Source organism: Helicoverpa armigera, chromosome 13, assembly GCF_030705265.1.
Source record: "Helicoverpa armigera isolate CAAS_96S chromosome 13, ASM3070526v1, whole genome shotgun sequence".
Classification (NCBI taxonomy): domain Eukaryota; kingdom Metazoa; phylum Arthropoda; class Insecta; order Lepidoptera; family Noctuidae; genus Helicoverpa; species Helicoverpa armigera.
Window position 1 is genome coordinate 4,289,679 of NC_087132.1, and position 20,960 is coordinate 4,310,638.

At 41.0% G+C, this 20,960-nt stretch overlaps 2 protein-coding genes across 8 annotated transcripts in view; both read right to left on the reverse strand.

Moving 5' to 3' along the window:
• Window positions 1–775: 775 nt before the first annotated feature.
• On the reverse strand, window positions 776–5,254 carry LOC110371640 (lipase member H). Its single transcript, XM_049840410.2, has 4 exons — window positions 5,109–5,254; window positions 4,463–4,860; window positions 4,094–4,297; window positions 776–1,279 (listed from the first exon to the last, which is right to left on the reverse strand). Exons 1-4 carry the CDS (start codon window positions 5,180–5,182, stop codon window positions 1,062–1,064), a joined length of 894 nt encoding a protein of 297 aa, XP_049696367.2. The 5' UTR covers window positions 5,183–5,254; the 3' UTR covers window positions 776–1,061.
• A 1,427-nt stretch (window positions 5,255–6,681) lies between these two features.
• Window positions 6,682–20,960, reverse strand: part of LOC110371612 (protein turtle) — a 56,121-nt gene continuing 41,842 nt past the window's right edge. For 2 of the 7 annotated variants that reach the window (XM_049840755.2, XM_049840756.2), the window contains 16 exons: window positions 19,662–19,787; window positions 19,375–19,517; window positions 18,056–18,202; window positions 17,817–17,952; window positions 17,454–17,695; window positions 16,915–17,185; window positions 16,401–16,661; window positions 16,250–16,320; window positions 15,719–15,910; window positions 15,109–15,330; window positions 14,358–14,466; window positions 14,032–14,115; window positions 13,370–13,555; window positions 12,737–12,964; window positions 11,479–11,548; window positions 6,682–11,280 (listed from right to left, as the gene is read on the reverse strand). In XM_049840755.2, coding sequence (XP_049696712.2) covers window positions 10,299–11,280; window positions 11,479–11,548; window positions 12,737–12,964; window positions 13,370–13,555; window positions 14,032–14,115; window positions 14,358–14,466; window positions 15,109–15,330; window positions 15,719–15,910; window positions 16,250–16,320; window positions 16,401–16,661; window positions 16,915–17,185; window positions 17,454–17,695; window positions 17,817–17,952; window positions 18,056–18,202; window positions 19,375–19,517; window positions 19,662–19,734 — 3,417 coding nt within the window. In that variant the 5' untranslated portion in view covers window positions 19,735–19,787 and the 3' untranslated portion in view covers window positions 6,682–10,298. Of the gene's footprint in view, window positions 11,281–11,365; window positions 11,566–12,736; window positions 12,965–13,369; window positions 13,556–14,031; window positions 14,116–14,357; window positions 14,467–15,108; window positions 15,331–15,718; window positions 15,911–16,249; window positions 16,321–16,400; window positions 16,662–16,914; window positions 17,186–17,453; window positions 17,696–17,816; window positions 17,953–18,055; window positions 18,203–19,374; window positions 19,518–19,661; window positions 19,788–20,960 lie in introns of those variants that run through there. The other 5 variants (XM_049840757.2, XR_002429292.3, XR_007510992.2 and 2 more) reach the window with 5 other exon arrangements.

A 20,960-nucleotide genomic window follows, 5' to 3' on the forward strand; every position in this document is an offset into this window, starting at 1 on the left:
TTTACAGTAAAATGTACATCGACGTGGAGTTCCCTTGAATTTCTGTTGTTTCTATCAGCAAATAAGCTCTAAATCTTCATTTATTTTCGAGAGTTGCCCTCGATTTCTCAGAATATCCGTCATTAGATCCTGATCTGATGACAATGGAACCAAACGGCAAGAATACTCTGTTAAATAAAGAATTAATGGAAAGTAAGTCATTGTTGCTCGTAAACTAGCTAGGTAAGATACAAATCTTCCTCATCTTGTAATATGCAAGCAAAATCTTTTCTTTGGTTATTCTGATTTTTATCTCGATTTGGTCAGTTCTTATTAGGTAAAGATGTAGCAGGTGTATAACACAGTGTATTTTACCTATGTTATTACTGATATGTATCTATTTTTATTAAAGAGTTTATTTCCAAAAAAAGAATAAGTACCTTCAGTTTGCAATATTAACATTGGCTCCAAACTAGGCAAGCCTGTATCTTGGGTACCAATTAAGAGGGTTTACCAAAGATGTACTTAGCAAGATGACTTAAAACTAAAAGTTAACCTTTTCACCGCCACGCCATATCGGTATTCCTATGCCCTGTACGCCAAGCCCGAAAATCTTAATTTTAAATATCTACTAAAAAATACATAAAAGTAATGATTTAATAGGTTTATTTTGTATTTTTCTGCGACCTGTTTTTTGTCGAGTATAGCCGTCGTTGGCGCACAGGGCACGCTTGCTCATGTCGGCTATAGCCGACATTGGCGTTCAAAAGGTTAATAAAATTATAGAAATCTACTAAATAGGGATAAAATATGAAAATCAGAAACGAAGTTCAGAAACAAAATTTATAACTAATATCTAATAACACTAAGGTGAAATAAAAAATGACAAAAATAAAGAAAGAACTAATAGCAAATTGAGCTCGTTTCAAATGGACTATAGCTATATTGGTATATACTATATTGGTAGCCGAACCCGTTAGTGATTTCTACGATACGATCATTAATTTGTAGTCACAGAATTCCTAGTAAAACATCAACTATGCTACTACTTAGTATCTAAACATCTCCGCTTTGAACAGATTCTAATTATCACCTCTGGCGAACTCAGGTTCGCTATTCGTATGAAGATAGTAATCGCCTCTAATATTTGTTGAAACCGGGTAACCCATTAGAGTAGAGTTTTCTGTACATTCGCCGTTTTCAAATTTCTTCCAATTTTCGCAAGGATATGATACAAAAGGGATCTTTGAGTCGATAGATTCGGCAAAAAATAACGTTGAGCGTCCGTGACTGCAGCCCTCTGAAAATTAATACATACGCATTATAATTTGTGTGCGTTCGCGCAGCGGAATGTTGTTGAATTTAAAGATTTTAATTATGCAGATAATTAGTGTAAGACGTCCTATAATTGTGTAATGTCTAAGCAACGTTCTTAACTTGGAAGGTTAGTATATTTATTAATATGGTACAGTTGCGTACACAACCTAACCTAACCTAACCTAACCTAACCTAACCTAACCTAACCTAACCTAACCTAACCTAACCTAACCTAACCTAACCTAACCTAACCTAACCTAACCTAACCTAACCTAACCTAACCTAACCTAACCTAACCTAACCTAACCTAACCTAACCTAACCTTCCAAGTTAAGAACGTTGCTTAGACATATGGCACGGCCGCTTTTTTGTACCTATCCGAACTTGGTCGGATTATGTAGGGTTTCGATGCTCCGTCAGTATTATAATTGTCTTTCTTTAATTACTGAATTTAATGACATGAAATTTTGCAAGTGAATAGTTGAATGATTAAACTAATTATTGGCATACATTTTACCATGCAATTACTTTAGAACGTCGTGATATTCGACTGCTTTGTAAACAGTGATCTGTTCATGGTAAAATATCCTATAACTTTTTAATTACTAACGGAATATCATTGATACTTGGCAACATGTTGGAGACACTTACAAGGTTTGTGTAAACATGAAAATGTAGACCCCAAACTGCATACTTTAAGAACTAAGACCTAATAAGTGTATTTTACGTTTATATTTTTATCTTTTAAACTCTACGACTTTTTCTAAATCTGTTTTTTAAACAAATATAAACAAATTCAAAACAACGTACGTAAAAATCTACAGCTCTCTATGTAAGCGCTTTATATGAAAACTAGCTAATGGCCAAACGTTCGCGTAGCGGAAACTTGAATTTCTCCGAAGTTTATGCATGCACTGATTTCATTCATACATAATCAATTATACACAAATACACACTAATTTTCGGACACATCTCTTTTCTTCTAAAGTCTATGGATTAAAAAAAGTTCCGCCAGGACAACGTTCGCCAACGTTCGCCCAGCGGAATCTGTTTTTGGTGAATTTCTCCACAATGGCAGCATACACAAATTTTTATTTACCATACACAATTATAGGACGTCATACACTAATTATCTGCATACTTAAAGTCTTTAAATTCAACAACATTCCGCTGCGCGAACGCACACGACCAAAGTGTATATATAGAAATGCAATTGTTTTATTTTTTCCTAACGCTTGTGTACGCAACTGTACCATATTAATAATTATACTAACCTTCCAAGTTAAGAACGTTGCTTAGACATATGGCACGGCCGCTTTTTTGTAGCTATCCGAACTTGGTCGGATTATGTAGGGTTTCGATGCTCCGTCAGTATTATAATTGTCTTTCTTGAATTACTGAATTTAATGACATGAAATTTTGCAAGTGAATAGTTGAATGATTAAACTAATTATTGGCATACATTTTACCATGCAATTCCTTTAGAACGTCGTGATATTCGACTGCTTTGTAAACAGTGATCTGTTCTGGATCTGTTCATGGTAATATATCCTATAACTTTTTAATTACTAACGGAACATCATTGATACTTGGCAACATGTTGGAGACACTTACAAGGTTTGTGTAAACGTGAAAATCTAGACCCCAAACTGCATACTTTAAGAACTAAGACCTAATAAGTGTATTTTACGTTTCTATTTTTATCTTTTAAACCCTACGACTTTTTCTAAATCTGTTTTTTAAACAAATATAAACAAATTCAAAACAACGAATGTAAAAATCTACAGCTCTCTATGTAAGCGCTTTATATGAAAACTAGCTAATGGCCAAACGTTCGCGTAGCGGAAACTTGAATTTCTCCGAAGTTTATGCATGCACTGATTTCATTCATACATAATCAATTATACACAAATACACACTAATTTTCGGACACATCTCTTTTCTTCTAAAGTCTATGGATTAAAAAAAGTTCCGCCAGGACAACGTTCGCCAACGTTCGCCCAGCGGAATCTGTTTTTGATGAATTTATCCACAATGGCTGCATACACAAATTTTTATTTACCATACACAATTATAGGACGTCTTACACTAATTATCTGCATAATTAAAATCTTTAAATTCAACAACATTCCGCTGCGCGAACGCACACGATTTTGGTCTATACGGTAGTTTGCTCTACAATCATATTGCAATCGTAAATCATTTGCAGACAAAATGATTCATTATTGAATGACAGAAAAAGATAAAAACGTTTATTTCAAAGAAAAAATAGCGGAATGCCACATACGATTCAATCGTAATCGAGTCGTGATTGGATCGCAGTCGAATGTGAATCGTATGTCGCTTAAGTAAAATTAGGAGAATCGGGCTCCTGGGGCCCGATTCTCCTAATTTTACTTAAGCGCCATTCGATTGACGTTCGACTCGATTCGACTGAAATCCAATCCCGACTCGATTACGATTGAAGCGTATATAGCGGCATTCCGCTATTTTTTCTTTGAAATAAACGTTTTTATCCTTTTCTGTCATTCAATAATGAATCATTTTGTCTGCAAATGATTTACGATTGCAAAATGATTGTACAGCAAACTACCGTATAGACCAAAATCATCAAAATAGCAGACCAATCGCACACCAATCAAATGTCAATCGAATACGATTGGTCTTTTATTAGTAGCAGAATGCCTGATATGGTTAAAACTGCTATTACGATCATATTGCGATTCGATTTCTATTCGATTTTGACATTATTAACTTAAGAGAATCGGGGCCCTGATCACGCTTCAGTTGCACTTACCTATGACTTGTTGCGCTCCATCGCAGCCCGGTTGTTTAGCCTGCCCGTTATTTGGATAGAAATCAGCATGACCGTGACTTTTCCGGTACCCATACACTCCACCACATGAATGAATGATGTCTACGAATTCGGCATCGCTTTTTTCCAACCGATAATCTTGAGGCATTAACGGAAGCTCAAAGAGAGGTCGGGCGGGATCTAACCCTGTCGGTCATTAACATTATTAACATTGCAGGTACTTATTCGGCTACGTTGTCGACACTGATTGAATTAACTATTACACAACATTCGGAACATTTCGATATCGTGCGGCGCTGGAGTTTGACAACTTGCTAATAGGCAAAGTCTCAATTTAACGTTTACACTCACCCGTGATTCTGTTTATTCTTTGCGTTGAGAATAAACCTGTATATCCCATTACATGGGAACCTAAACTGTGTCCCACTAAATGTATAACCCTGCCATTCAGTCCATAAGTTTTTGAAATGGTGTCTAACATTTTTGCTGTTCTTTTCCCTACGTATCTCGTGCTAAAAGCTGACCATGGATAGGCTGGGTTCTTCGCTAGTTCGCTCCAGTCTATGGTGATCACGTTAAAATCTGATTTTCTTAAGAAAGCGTCCTTAATTTCCTGGAGCCACTCCGTCTTCTCGTTCGAGAACCACCCATGTGTCACTACCTTGATCTCATTGGATGAATTAAAGTATTGGCTTGAAAATGGTTGATTTTCTTCAGGCATAAATAATTGTTCTGGATCAGTGTTACGTCTAGAAATAGTACTTTGAGTTACATCTAGTAAGATATACCTACGTACAGTTACCGGCACGGATGTCGAGCCCTGACCTTCACCTGCGCACAAGCGATTTACTGCCTTATTGCCTTATGCGTACGGGCGCGCAAAGCGATCCCCACTCTTCCGCCGAGAGCCCGACATCCGTGCCGGTAACTGTACATAGTTACGTTCCGCTTCCTTAGGAAGTAGAGGGTAATATGAAATTAGATTCGGGAAAAATACCTGGTGTACAGATAAAAGTAAGCTTCTCCAAAAAGCATCCCGCGTGTCTCCTGGGGTAGAGTAGAGAAGTTCATTGTATGAGTGTTGCCTTCATCGTCGTAAAAATATATCCATTCGTCTCCGTACTCGGGCCCTTGTTCATTTTCATACGGGAGGGCATAGGTCGATGAGCCTGTAACGTATTGTTACGTAGGCGCATCTTAATTGAGTATTGAAATCAAGTAGGCACAACTGATAATAGTTTTATTTCTTACTATGTAAGTTTCAAAGTGTGAGTAGGTTAATATTTACCCAATAAGCAGAGGAATACGTCAAGCAGTCTGGAAAACATTTCTTCGACTTGCGTGCGTTAGCAGCGTTTTCGACTTATGAGAATAGCCTATGGGCTATGGCAATGCATCCAGGAAATGTCGGTGCTTTCTTATCAATGGACTTGTTGGAATTTTTATCTTTATTCATTACTTTGATGATAAAACAAGCAAGTTTTTTGTATGATAAGCCTGCTTTGTGGTAGGTACTTACTTACCTAATATAGAGTTCTATAGGTTCTAACTGGCTTATAATCTTACGAATACAAGACAGGTTTATTTCACTACGTTCTATTGCTGCGTGTCTACTAGCATCCTCTCATATAGAGAAGGCCCATACTTCTTTTAAGCCTTAAATGGTGTAATTTGAATTTGCCACTTACGATTCATGGGAATTCACACTTTCATTGTATGGGTTGAGGTGCCACATTAAAAGTATTGTATCTTCTTAAATATTAAAGGTACTGGAATTAATTTTTTAGTACGCATTGCGCTCAATTACTAAATCATACAAAATTTGCAAGAATGTACATCGTATACTTTATGTGTTCCAACGTGGCTCCTCAGTCCAAATATTTAGATTGAGGAGCCACCTTTGTGTTCATATAACTTTTGAACTATTATACTACAAATGCCGAGATTGAGCCTACAATACTTTTTAACTTACTACTAAATAAGTACAAAATTTTATTAAGATACAAAAAGTGGCTCCTCAATCCTGATGGTCATAGGGATTTTGGGGTTTCAAATCATTATTTTTCATTGTTTCAATTTTATCTTTCGGAAAAGGATTCTCTGTACCTACCTTAAAATGCTTTTGTGATAGAAAAGGTTGATATAAGTAGCTGTACGTTTTACTTGATACTTATTTCAATATATAATACTCACATACTAGTCTTCAGCTTCTTTTTCAGTTTTGTAAGTTTCGGATCCTTTACACTTTACAGCATCCATGGTCACGGGCAGACTGAGGTGTTGGTCGTCTCGATATTTTAGTTGCACACAGCTACCCTACATTTTGTTGAATTATTGACAATCCGATTCACGCAAAACGAGCTCACTGTATCCTTTACTTAGGTGTAGCAGTTTTTGGGATGTGGATTTAATAGTTTCTTTGATGAGGTTCCAAGTCGTGGTGCGCTCCCATCTTTTTTTGATGTTTTTTAATTTCAATAGCTTCGCGAATCATCCTAGGCAGGAATCGGTGTTAAGGAAGTTATGTAGTCGATTGTTCAAACAGCTTCAGGTAAAATAATACAACAAGATAATCATAGCAACGTTATTGTATTTTTATTTTTTTGAATTGAATCCTTTTTGTGCTTACACAGTAAACACATGATCTCAACACTTATAACTAAAAATATTCTATAAATGAAAATGGATTTATACTCGAGTTATAAAAATGTTGCTTGTGCATATTTTCTTTCAATCGAGGCAAACTTATTGTGGATTCATTGGAGTAACAGTTAAAGTGCTCAGTATGATATTTTGAAGATTCGAGTATTTTTATAATATCACTTATTGTGCTGAGATATTGTGCATTATGCCTTAAGTTTTTAAGAGTTGGGTGCCCTGTTTCACCGCAATACATTCTGCCAATGTGCAATAACTTCGTTTAATTACTTTCCTTTATACAAACTGATAAATACGATTTAGTTACATTAATCTAAAATATTGCTATCTTTTTCATTTTAGTCTAGAAATTGTCGAATGATGTTTGGGCTATTTATTCAGTAATGCTTCTTAGCCTTTACTTATGTTTATGAAATAAATGGACGAGAAAAGTTCAGTGTGTAGACCGTTCAAGAAATGCATGTGCTTCGACATTGGGCTTACTTTAGTGTAACTTCGACATTTTCAGATCGATTCGATTTCAGAGAAATAGTAGGCAGTCATATCCAAATTATCTGAAAAGGTTAAAATAAGTGAAAATGCGATTTTTAATGATAATTTTAGTATGTAAAGGAAGGATAATTTTATAATGGAAAAGACTAGATATCACATGGTTTGAGCTATATGTATATATTACTCTTGTTTCTTACTTTCGTACGTACAATTATAATAAATTTGTCAAAATAATACCTAAGTAGGTACATACGTTGTGAACAGCTCACGTTAATTGAATTTCAAGTCTTGGTGGTTGTTACAATGATCGCATTTAAATATAATTTCAGTAAAACGAGTGATTTAGGCATTATTATATAAAACCTACGCAAACTACTTGAATGTAGTCGTGCACCTACGTATTGTGTGCGATATATATTGTGGTCACTTTATATCACTCGCCGAATGACATGAAATCAATAAAACAAATATTTACAATTCTATAAGTATTATACTAAAAGATCAAACATTAAAAACAGGACTATTTTTTAGATTCGTGATATGCCCGCCACGGTCAACCAAACAATAAGAATGACGATGTAGGCACGTGCACCCTACTGCCCGCCACACGGCCTCCTTGTAAGCTAGCCCAACAGTTGTCTGTTCGCGATAAGTATTCTACATTACTTCTTATCAACGAATTGCAAAGTATTCTTCTCTAATAACAAAGCATAACTAATAAATTCGCAATAAACAATATTGATTTAGACATTTCTCGATAGTATTTTTTACAGTTGGTCAGTCGAAAATATTGAGCATATACATACATAATTATTTAAACATATCATAATTTATTTATAGTGAACAATGGATAATTTATTGCACAAATCGTCGATCCTAATATTCTAAGTGTATGCTATGGCGGAAGTTACTTAGAGAACAAGTAAAAAATTAATAAAAACAAAACAAGGTTCTATTGTGTCGTTATACGTAGCTTAAGTGTACACCGTCGCGTCGTGAGCAGTGAACAGTGATGCGCTCGCGTCACTCCGCGGTACAGCGACGCACGCGGCGCCCGCGTCTGTGCTCCGAGTCAGACGCTTCCATGCACGCACAACTAACTACACCTTATCATACCTACCTATCTATTTGTTATGAGTAATTTTATTCCAATTTCTTTAAAGCGTACATTTTTATACTTATTTTTAGGAGGTCCTTAACTCGATATCCGAATAAAAAATTCTGCGTTACAAACAATAGGTACAAAAAGTGCAACATGCATGCAAGGAAATATCTAAGAGCACATTTGACACAATAAGTAAACCTAATAACGAACATAATACTAAACAGTCTTGGTTTTGACTGGTCAACTACATAGGTGGGATTATTCAAGGAACCGATCATCATTAAAATATTAATATTATTTTTGTGACATAACAAACATACAGTAAATGTTAACTCCCAATGAATTTCAGAAATGGGCTTAAAAAATTACATACAAAAATTCTTTAAAAAAATTACTCATCGTTTGAGTGAAGTCCAAAACAATTGACTGAACCTTTGCGATTACTTCGGGCATTGACACATCAAGTCGCATCTTCATAACATTAATCAATAAGTCATCAGCCACACAAGATAAAAAAATAAGTTCATTAATATAAGAGATAGTAAATATAATTGTGGGAAGTTCCTAAGTCGGCAGTGTCTAATGGCGACAGTGTCGAGTGCCTCGCAAGTCACAAGCACTGGCGAACAGTTCTCCAGAACCTCAATCATACCACACCACACCTAAATAAATAAATGTATATAGGTAATATCTAATATGTTTTTACATATGTACAGTTGTTCATTTTAAATTGTTGTAACTACATAAATAAAAATAATGTAATAAAATAAATTTGTACTTGTAAAACAATAATTCATTAAAAAATCAAACAAAACTGAGTTTACACGTTTTGTATCAATCTAAATTATTTCTAAAATCTACTTAATGATTATTTTGTTGTATATTATAAACGAACAGTCGGGACTGAAGCTCGAATGCGCAACCTCTCAGCAGGAACTCTGTCGGCAGCTACTGATCACACGTGTCGCGTGCTGGCGTCTGCTCGCGCGCTCGACCCTCAGTCGCGACTGTTCTTTTAGTAAATCGTTATTCGTAATTAGTTACAATAATAACTACAATATAATGTTGGTATGAGCGGTGCCGTGGATGCTTCCCCGCTCATACCTAAAGCGTTAAGGTGAACGTCACTCGCACTGGCTGCTCGCCGGGCATGCGGCCCACATCACAATAAATATTACAACGATACTTTATGTTGTGTGTATGGCACTTCTGATTATAGTAAGTATTTTAGCATTCAGTCAGTGCATTAGCCTAATACCTAGAAGGTTTCGATGCATATTTATTAATGGGAATAAAAAATGGAAGTGTGTTCGTTTTTGCGGCTATCGCCAGTCACATTGTGCCATGTTTATTTCAATAAACGTGTTGCGAGGTGCGAGATTACACCGAACAATTTAATTGACATATTTTATCAGATAGGAAAACAGACAGTGCGAGCATAAAACGCCACTGCATCCACTTTTATACGTACATTATTACAGTCGCAATTTTTTTTGTGCGACTCAAGTCATCATTTTCTAAGTATCTATTATTTATAATAATGGTTACCGGCGGCGTGGTCGTAGCGCCAGTCACCTGGTGGGATCTTTTAACACTACATAAACAGTGAACGTACCAAATCAATACCTACATCCGAATAGCCCCCGTTTGTGGATCTGGGCTTTACTGATTGTTGAACATTTACCGACAGTCAGCATTGACTAGCGGTCACCGCTCGCGCCTCATATTCAATAAGTTAATGCTCAAGCTAATTAGTGTTATTTAAATAATAATTATTAAGGAAGGGGCAGCAGAAGTTAAAACAGATGTATGGGTAATTCTTCCATCACATCTCTGGTAAGAAGAACCGTACATCAATAGAACTTAGAGCTCGGTGGGGAGTAAATCAACCATTCTGAGCTTATAAAACTCGAATGGTCATTTTGTCGGTGGTCAGCAGACAGTTTCGGCCGGCGCGGGCGGTGAGTGTGCCAGCGCAGCCAGCGGCGACATCGGGGACAGCGGCGACAGCGGCGGCGGCGGCGCCAGCGGCTCCGGCGAGCGGCGGCGCAGCGCCTGGCGCTTGCGGAACTCGAGGAACTCCTCCTTCATGGCGCGGACGCGAGCCTCCACGTCGTCGCGCGAGGGCCGCGCGCGCGGCCGCTCCGGCGTCGACGGCGTCGGCGTGCGCGTGGCGCGGTCCCACTCGTAGTGCACGTCCACCGAGCCCGCGTCGCCCGCCTCGCCCGAGCCCGGCCGCGGCGGCGGCGCCGGCGGCGGCGGCCGGTACGGCGGCGGCCTCCACTCCGCGAGGCTGCCCGTGCGACTGCTGCGGTTGTGTTGCGACGACGACGCGTTCTTGCTGCCGAACCCGCTGGAGGAGGAGCGGCTCTCGGGCGACGCTTCGTGCGGAGGCGGCGGCAGGTCGGCGACGGGGCGCGGGCGCGCGTGGCGCGGCAGTGGACGCGCGCGGGGGCGGGCGAGGGCGCCGGCGGAGCGCGCGTCGTGTGCGCTCTGTCGCAGCGATCTCAAGCGGAAGGGAGACGGAGGCGTCGGGAACGAGCCGTCCGCAGAGCTCGGGAAGGGCACGGAGCTGAGGTCGGAGACGTGCAGCGGCGACCAGGGCGTCCAGGCGGCCGCCCAGGGGGGCCACGGGGGCCAGGGCGGCCAGTGGAGCGCCAGCGCCGGGGAGGAGGCGCGGAACAGCGGCGGCGCGGCGGAGGGCCGCAGCGGCGCGCGCAGGCGCGGCAGGAAGCCGCCGTCGTCGGAGGAGGAGGGCGCCAGCGAGGGCGCGGGCGAGGCGGAGGGCGCGGGCGACACGCGCCGCACCGACACCCAGTAGCGCGCCTCGCCGCCGCAGCGCGACGCCGGCCACACCCAGTTAGCAGTAAACCGCAAACACTGCACTATACTCGATATTCCGCGTTCTCTAAATCTGGATAAACATAATACCAATGTTAGTTCAATATGGGTATTAAAGCGGTGTTGCATACTTCATGATTGTTTTCTTAAGAACTGACCTGATTTCCTGTTGTAGCAGCGTGAATGTAGCGAGTATAAGTTAGAGTTGTTAGTAAGAACGAAATAAGTTAACAATAGTTATGGTAATATAATTTGAGGAACATGAACTCACTTCTTAAAAGGCACTTGAGTGCTATCAGCGGCGCGGAGGTCTGTCAGTCGCGCGGCTACCATGTTGTATGCTGCAATCGAATAATTTCTGCACATTAACGTAGTGGAGTGGTGCTCCGCCCCGACCCAGCCTCGGCCGCCGCCCGCCACCCACGCCTCCACCCACCATATTGTCAACCACAACCTAACGAACACTCGAATGGACTGCTACCATGTATTACCATCACTAATTACGATTTACATATGGGTGCAATTCATTAATCAAATTAACATAGCACCTAATTTTGATACATTTTAGTCCATTTCAGTGTCCGTTATTGTAAATAAAACTAAGCAGTAATGTTACATGATGATGATACAAAGCGGAATAACAATTGTTTACCACAATTTTCAAGAAATACGTTTCTGGCCCAGCATGCACGTTAATATTCTGTTTGGGAAGTAAGTACCTAAGCATGTTTCTGACTACTTGAAGCTTTATGTACTTATATTATGTTTTGGCAGAGAAGTTGCAAAATACGGTATTATGTTTTTATTGGAATTGCAGCGAAGCGACAGTGCTTAATTTCGCTAATTTAGTCACCTTCCTTGGTTCAAGAAAGATAAAATCAAAACGCAGAAGAATCATATTCCGAAACGCTTTTTCTGTTATGGTACATAGAAAGGGGAACATAGGTGTAATTTATTGTTTTAAAAGTAACTTGTCTTATGTTACGTGGGTACAAATACACAACTACAAGATTAACATAACCGCAGCTCATGCAAAAAGCTTACAAAGGAAATGCCAATGTTGTATGAGTGAAATAAGCAGATAATAGACGAATATGTAATGCCGACAATATGGTAAGTTATGTAAGGAAGTCTATCTGTCTTCAAAGTAAGTGTTATCTATGGTAAGAGCCTACGGAACTTGTGTCGTGTACAAGGAAACGTTAGTAGCTTTACTGACAGTTTTTTTTGTTTTGTCACTGTGCCAATTATCTTAATGAGCACCGAGTATGGATAGAACCGACCAGCATATAGGTGAGCTGGATTATTTGGTTCTGTTTTCAGTTTTATTTTGCTAAATACTTTTATTTCTAGTTCAAAGTATGAAGTAAAGTCTCTTTGGAAGTAAAGGTTTGTTTAATCTTTCATCAGCAAATTTGATACGACACAAGACAGTTCAAGACCCGGGATTAGTCCACCACTATGCTAGCATTTAGTATCGCGGGAGTAGCGCCGGGAGCGGACAAGCGGCCGCTCGTGACGTCACTCACCTTTCTCCTGCTTGCGTCGCTTGCGCTTGTTGCAGATCTTGACGGCGCACACCGACAGGATGATGGCGACGATGAAGAACAGGATCCCGCCCACCACGCCCGCCGTGATGGCTTTGTGCTTCACCCGCGCCGGCACCGGGAACTTCACCTCCTCGGAACTCTCGTAGCTCGTCGCCGAGTTGGCGAGCACGCGGAAGTAATATGTACGCCCACCCACTAGATTTTTTACTGGAATGGGTAAATATTATTTAGGATTGTTGTTTTTGAAGGTTTGACTGTAGAGGTAATTTTTCAGTTCATTGATAATGATTCAGCTGATGTAAGGAAAGCGGCTTTTGGCTAAAAGATATGAAACAATGAATCAAGGCGATCATGAAAAGCATAAGAGAGTTTTATTTTATACGTTTAGGAAGAAGTATCGTCATCTGTAATCTAAATATGGTCTGTGTAAAAACATCTCTATCTAATTCAAACGTTTATGTAGGTACGTGTTATTATTATGTGAAACCGATGAATATGTAAAGAATCATCAAATTTACAAACCCGAGAGGTAAATCAAAATAAAATACCTAAACATTTTTTTTCAAATCAATTTAAAAAAAAAACACAAAATCAGCAAGTTAAACTACTAACCCAAATAGCTGGTCTCCTCAGGGCGTATCTGTCCTCGGTTGAGGGTCTTCCACTGCGCGTCGGTGCGGTACTTGATCGTGTAGTACTGCACCAGGTGCGAGCGCTCGAGCGGCGCCTGCCACGTGATCAGGAACCCGTTGTGCACCTCCGTCACCGTCAGGTTCCGGGGAGGACCAGACTTCGGACCTGGGTGGAGAAGGGATCTAAGTTTCTGGTCCTTTGTGTCTGGTGGTGATGCATGTTTAATGTGGTGATAGCAGTCTCTATAGCAATGTGTATAGTTTGAATTTGAGGAGGTCCTGTGTTGATTATATGGAGAAAATTTACTATAAGCTCTAAGTTTTGTCTACAAACCAACTTGTTATGATTCCGAAGATAAAAAGCTATCTTTGGTATTTACTGTATGATATGTGCTAATGATACATGTGTAAAAAGTATTAAGAGTAAGTTATTCAGAGAACTACAATATAAAAGAAGAAGAAAACATTCTGATCATGCAACTGTAAATTATTTGAACACTACAATGCACACAACTATGAAATATGAAACAATGGATCCGTGCACTAACTACGTAAGTGTGAATACTATGACTACAATGATAAGATGTATGAAAATGAAGGAGTGAAGTTAGTGATTAGTGTGCAACATTTGTGGGTATATACCAGAGCCTTCGGGTGCGTTTTGGAATATCTTTTCGTCTACAGGCCCCGCCGGGGTCGGAGCCGCCTTCGGTTTGGCGCCTACATCTACAAAAAGCAATCTCCAGTTAAACAACCCACCTTTATCCATAAAACCTTCTAACTGGAATATTTTCCTCAAATCTATTAGTCTTTTTATTTCCTAGAACTTAATCCCTGTTGACACAAAAGTTATAAAGCGAGTCCACATCCCAAACCTGTTATGCACACAGACACTTTTTAATAATTAAATGGTTATTTACACACAATATGTTAAGTCCCGCCACACATACGGAAGGTGCAGTACTTACCGAGAGTTCTTATCGTAATAGCTTTACTCATCATTCCTTCTCCTATTGTATTCTTGCTGTTCACTTGAAACTCATACGTGGTGCCGGGCTGCAACCGGTTTATTGTGACCTGTGTAATAATTAAAGTTACATTGTCAGTATTTACTGAAATGTAGGCTCTAACATGATACAATCGTTTTCAATATCGCACTTTATTTAATAGAAGTTATTGAGGTAGATGGTCAGTCTTTTTCAACAACTATTTTCCATTATGAAGATTTAATTAATTATCTTCTTCACTCAAATAAAAGTAGTATACACGTTATCATTCCTTATGTGAATTTCGCACTACGAGTGCTACGAGAAAAACTACGATGCTACGCGTAGTTGCGTAGACACCTACGATAATATTTTGCTCGCGAATTACGCAATTTTTTGATGAACGTTCGGTGAAGAGAGTTATTGCCGTTTCCGCTTGTTACTGATAAAGTCTCTGATAGCCAATCAGAAGATTATCTGACAGATAAACTATAGCTTTTGGTTTCACGGGTCTCGGATAGCAATATCTGACACAAATTTTATGCGGACTTTATTTGGCATTCACGACCATTGCTATTGGATTGGATAACTAACCGATACTTTATCCTTCTTCATGTGAGAGGAGATCAGCCCAGCCGAACAGTGCGACGATAAAAAAGGCTGTAACGAACTTTATCGGTAACCGGTTAAACTGGCAGGGTAATATGCTGTCTAGGTAAGGTAGTATACTCACAGAAGTAGCACCGGAGGGCGTGACGGGCACCTTGGTCCACTCGGAGAAGCCGGCCTCGCGGTACCAGATGGTGTAGTCCTGCTTGTAGTCGGGCCCGCCCGCGTAGCCCGGCTGCCAGCGCAGCGTGACCTGGAACTCGGTGGCGGTGCCCGACACGTTGTACGGCGCGTGCGGCTGCGTGCCCTCGATCACCAGCTGCGTGTCCGCTACTATCGTTGCCACCTGGATTTGAAATGTTTACGAGTTAGTCATGTAAATGCATGTACAGTCAAAACCGATTATGGCAACATCGTTTAGAACAAAATACTGGTTAAATTGACTATAATCAAAGGTCCGGGCTGAATGCTATATGCTATACCTGTCACTGGTTTTTACAACTATCGGTTTTAACGACTAAATAGGAGTAGTCCCTTCGATGTCGTAATAACAGATTTTTACTGTATTTGATTTATATAAATCAAAGAACATATATAAAAAAGACCGACTAATTGAGAACCTCTTTCTATTTTTTAAGTCTGATAATTAATTGCTAAGGTACAAAAACATTGTTTTCTTGCTTTTAAGACTTAGGGGAGTATATTTGCGAAAACGATCAGATGCGTATGGTTACCTCGTTGGAGGCGACGCACTGGTAGATGCCGAAGTCCTGGCGGCGCAGCGTGTCGATGGTGATGTTGCCGCCCAGCGCCCGCACGCGCGCCTTCTGCAGCGGCAGCCCGTCGCGCCGCCGCCACAGCACCGACGGGCGCTGCGTGCCCTCCGCCTCCTGCGCCTCGCAGTGCATCTCCACTGACTCGCCCACCTGCGACACGAGCACTTGTAGACACGGGCGGAGGAAATATAGCTAATATGCCATCAGGCAGGTCGGACAAACGTCTTCTTGGAGGTTAGGACACGTACGGTAGGTGTGACCAAAACAATTTGTTACGATTTAGCTAAAGAGGCGTTCGGGTTCCTTGACACATCTGACAAATTGGTCTTAATATTCCATGATTATAGCAAACAGAACATTAACAAACCACGTGACAGTTGACTAGGGAATACTGTTAATCATAAATTCGAAAACACGAAAAGTAACGAAGCTCGTCACGAGTGAGCATCTAGCAAAAATGCAAATGCAAAGATTACTAGAAAATGTTACCTTTCTTTGGTACAGGGGTTCCGGTTCCACTGTGAACACTGGTGGTTTACGAACTAACACTTCCATCGGACCTGTTTGAAAGAAAGCATGATTACTTATGTATTTTCAATAAAATAATTTATCTAAGGAAAATTTTAGATTGAATACTAACCAGAAGAGCCTTGGGTTCCCTGCGCGTTATAAGGTGTACAAGTATAGCGACCCTGGTGGTTCTGGTTGACCCGCGTGAAGAGCAAGGAGCCGTTGTTCATGATGACGATGTCCTTTGTCTGGTAGGGCTCCAGCAGCCGCTTGTCCTTCGTCCAGGTCACGTATTGGAGGGGAGGGTTGGCCTTTATGTAGCACTGCACGACACCCGCCAGACGGAATGGGAGGTACTGCACGGTTGGAGTAAACGTAACTTTCGCTGGATCTGGAAAAGTAAATAAGTTTTAAGATGGTCAAAATCATTAAGTGTGTTCTATGGTTTGTTTTTTTTATTTAAAAGTTATTTGATTTCGCAAACTCGACTATATAATGCTGATTCCCGTTTTAAAACATTATCACGCACCCAAACCAGTTCAGCTGTATTAGAGAGAAAGCTTACTCAGCAAACAAACTAACTATTGCATTTATTGACATAAAATAAGAATTTTATTAGCAATAACAATAATAAATGATCTTACATTCAACATTCAAATAGGCCGAAGCACTTTGAGGGTCTCCAATTCCGTTGGACACTTCACACAGATACTGTCCCGAGTCGTCGGCCGCCACCGGGTTGATGACCAGAGCCCCATCTCTGCGGATAGTGACGCGTGTCTCCAGGGCTGCGACCTCGGCCACCGGAGCACCCTCGCGGAACCACTTCACCGTCACGTTGCCCGGCAACGCCTTCGCTTCACATGAGAACTGGACCTTCTCTCCTTCTAACTTTGTTTGATTCGTTGGCGGCATCTGAAGAAGATATTCAATAGATCGTTATCGTTGACTTTATTCGGAGATGATAATAGTTTTTTGGTTACTCGAATTACAAGTTCAATTAAGCTCGAGTCATCATTTCATTATCAAGATATTTATAGATTTAGATGTACCCGACGTGAAAGTAAGCTCCTCATATTTATTATAAACTTTTCAAATGTACCTAAGTTTTAACTATGTTTTTTTTTGTCGTTTCGTAGAACATATGTTCTTTTATTAAACCAGAATTTGAAGTGAGACTCACAGTAATAACAGCTCCTCCAGCAATAATGACCCTCGCGGTATGCGAGACCTGTCCCTCGCCATTGCGCGCGATGCACGTGTAGTCGCCGATGTCCTCGTGGCGAATGTTGCTGATGCGCAGCTCCGTGCCGTCGTTGAAGATGCCCACCGTTCCCGACGGCTCCACGGGGTTCGCGTCCTTGTACCACAGGATCTCGGGCGTCGGCGTGCCCTCCGCTTGGCAGTTGAGGATTATGGCGTCTCCTGGAAATGGTCAAAGGATCCAACTGTAATTTCTTTAGGGGTCGATCAGCTCAAATGTGTTAGAATGATAAAGTAATTCGGTATATGATAATTTGGATGGTATTGTGGTAGTCATAATTACCTAAATTAACGTAAATAATGTCTTCCGGTGTGATGGAGAAGCGTGGTGGCGCGTGCACGTCCAAGTGGAACCATGTGCCATTCTTGTGCTGGTTGGGTGACCGGTTGAGGAACACCACCTTACACTCGTACCAACCCTGGTAAACGAAACATATCTTTTAGTAATGAGCAGATTTAAAATAGGATTTAGTTTATTTCTAATGAAACGTGACTATGATGGCAGTTGACATAAGTGTGTACCTGGTCAGACTCGCGGATATTGGTGAGGTTGAGGCTGGCCGCGCCGTAGGGCGAGTCGGGCGCCACGCGCGACACCCTGCCCTCGTAGCCCTCGCCGCTGTGCGTCGGGTAGCTCTCGTACCAGATGTAGATCGGGATGTCCTGTCCCTACACACCCACGCACACATGTTAACAACCGAGCACGACTGGCGCGAACTCTTTACGTCTACCACTTAGCTTACATACAGCTAAATACTTATGTTCTAAATACTGTTCGCCGCATAACCGGTTGTGGCGCTACACATTTCCAACTCTGGTCAAAGCTTTCAAGACGATGCGATGCGTTTTCACAAAACACAGACAGAATCAGATGGTTAATCTTGTAACGAGACGTGCAATTCAGTCACCGTTGCACGCGGGTGTCATTTTGGTTTTGTGGTTACAAGATAAAAACTATCTATCTACATAAAGAAAGAAAACTACTTAAACATGCAAGGATGATAAACAAATCATGAAAATTGATTCAGTACTACATAATGATTTAACCTTACTTTGTTTGAATTTGCTCGTATTTGCCTGAACAGTAGTCTATGAAACGCTTAGTCAATGAGGTTATAATCGTGGCATGCAGAAAGTGAAAACGGGGAAACTTAAGCGTCTCTACAGCATGCAACAAAGTAGATCAACTGTGCAGTCGTTTGAATGAGCAACAAGAATACGATACAAAGTATGTCAAGTAAGTTGTATATGGATCTACAATTGCCGACAGAGCGTGGGAGAAGCCCACAGCCACAGGAAGAGAGAAACAGACAGAACCGCCGCCAGTGCGCGAGAGTGCGCGTGCCCCGTGTCAGCCCTGTAAGCGATAGTGCGCCCGATACTATCTCGCAATAACAACGGTGCACCCAAATAAAATAATAGGAGGAAAAAATCTTATTGTACATGTAAAGTGGCGTGTATGTGTATGTTCGTTATCTAACGGGGGTCTGCTGCTCTCTCGGACTCGCTTTGAAGGCCTTTATCACTGTGGTGTATGTCGAACCGGTCTGTGACGAGCGCGGTAGGTACACGAGGCAATACGCAGAAGAGGCAGAGATACACAAAAGGCGTGCGGAGGGCGCGCGCGGGGCGAGGGCGCTGGGGCGGCGCCCCCGGCCCGCGGCGCCCGCGCGTTACCACTAGCACGGGACAATACGAGGTGTCGGAGCCGACACATCACGAGATATACTTTACATTCTGCGGGGCGCGTCGCGCGGACGAGCCGATCTCTACTGAACAGAAACACACACACGGTAGATGAGCAGCGTTGTATTGTAAGAGTGGAGTGTGGACCGTCGTACCGTTTCGCCTACCTTCTTCTCCCACTGCAACACGTACGGCACCGGGATGTCTTCCGGGAAGTCCACCTGGCAGTTGAACACCACGCTCTCGCCGAGGATCGCCGTGATGTGCACAGCATCTTGGTGGTCTTGGTGGCAGGTTACTGCTTCCACAAAACCAAACATTGTACAATAGTATGAAATTGGGTGTGATAACTAAATATTGTAATGAAATTGGACAAACTACTCAATACACGAGTAAGTTCTGGAAAGAGGCAGATTCAAGGGTGAATGATGGTAGTTCAAACCTGGCAGGTTAACTAGCAGCAGTAGGAGCAAGCCGGCGGCGATGTGCGGCGGTTGCACGGCGCGCCAGCCCATGCCTGCGCTCCCATGTCACGGCCGCGCGCGGCGACTCATCGTTGATGCATCACCTGACACAAACAAACATCATCCTTCAAGATGGTCCAATGGTCCAACAATAATTAACGATGTCAATGAAAAATGAAGGCTTTTTTGTTCGCTCCACTTTGAAACAAAATCACATTACCCTGACACAAGGGTAAATAAGTGAATCTCAGAATGTTTTCCCGGTCGTTGTACCTATCAGAACGAAAAAAATAACGTTCAGAAATGTGCAGTATCTAAGTATGACCGAGTCTTCCGTCTCATCACAGGTAACTACGACTAACTTGTAAAAGTTTTTTAATCAAATTCCACCCTGCAAAAAGAAAATACTGAGCTGTCTCAGCAGTGCTGCAGCTTGACGAAGCTTTAGTTTTTTAGTGTTCCGTATCAAGTGAAATTTTATTATTTTTTCAGAAAGCATTTTTACTCTTTTTATTATAACTTAAAATGAAAGCTATTGATAAACTGCTTATAAAGATCAAGGGAAGGACCCACACTTGTCCGGTTTTCAATTTAGATTCTTTTCTTTCTCTACTATTACGATTGAAATGACATTTATTTTACGATAAAGGTATTTCCAGTCGGAAAACACTGCTTATTTGTCATTCATGTGTTAGTCTAAATTTTGCCAATGTAATCACGAGTTCGCAACACATTTTAAATTCCATAAATAATCGAGCACGAATGTCTATGTTCAGACAATTTACTATGCTGATGTGTTTGACTTATTTATGATCGCATTAGTCTCTTGGCTGGTTGCAGTCTAACATTATGCATTATTTGATTTTAATGGGACGTAAGTACTCTACATGATTAATTGACTTCACATTCATATTTGTGCATTATTGGGCATGTGTACCTAATTCAAAACTACATACCACTCCAATATATGACCATCAAGATCATTAAGCGCTTTTGCCGAATGATCCATAAGCCAAAGCAGGTAAACTATGTATTTGGTAAGTCGTCCTGAAAGACTAATTATGTCATTGTGAAGTTTAGGTTTTAAAATTACTTTTTCACAAATGTTTATTTCTGCACATTGTGAAGTACGTAGAACAACTTTTGTTTCGTCATGCTCAAGTCAATAAACGAGAACAACCCTTAACCTATTAATATCTTTCCGTTCTAAATTTTTCGTGGGAACATCGGCAGCTGTACAAAAAATACTTTGTTGGTAATAATAGGCACGTGTACCC

What these genes read in the sequence shown, in the direction of transcription:
- LOC110371640 (XM_049840410.2), bottom strand. Translation starts at nt 5,182, where the DNA reads ATGAACTTCTCTACTCTACCCCAGGAGACACGCGGGATGCTTTTTGGA. An exon ending in AAGAATAAACAGAATCACGG is followed by an intron (nt 4,298 to 4,462) that starts GTGAGTGTAAAC and finishes AATGACCGACAG; the next exon opens with GGTTAGATCCCGCCCGACCT. An exon ending in TGGAGCGCAACAAGTCATAG is followed by an intron (nt 1,280 to 4,093) that starts GTAAGTGCAACT and finishes ATTAATTTTCAG; the next exon opens with AGGGCTGCAGTCACGGACGC.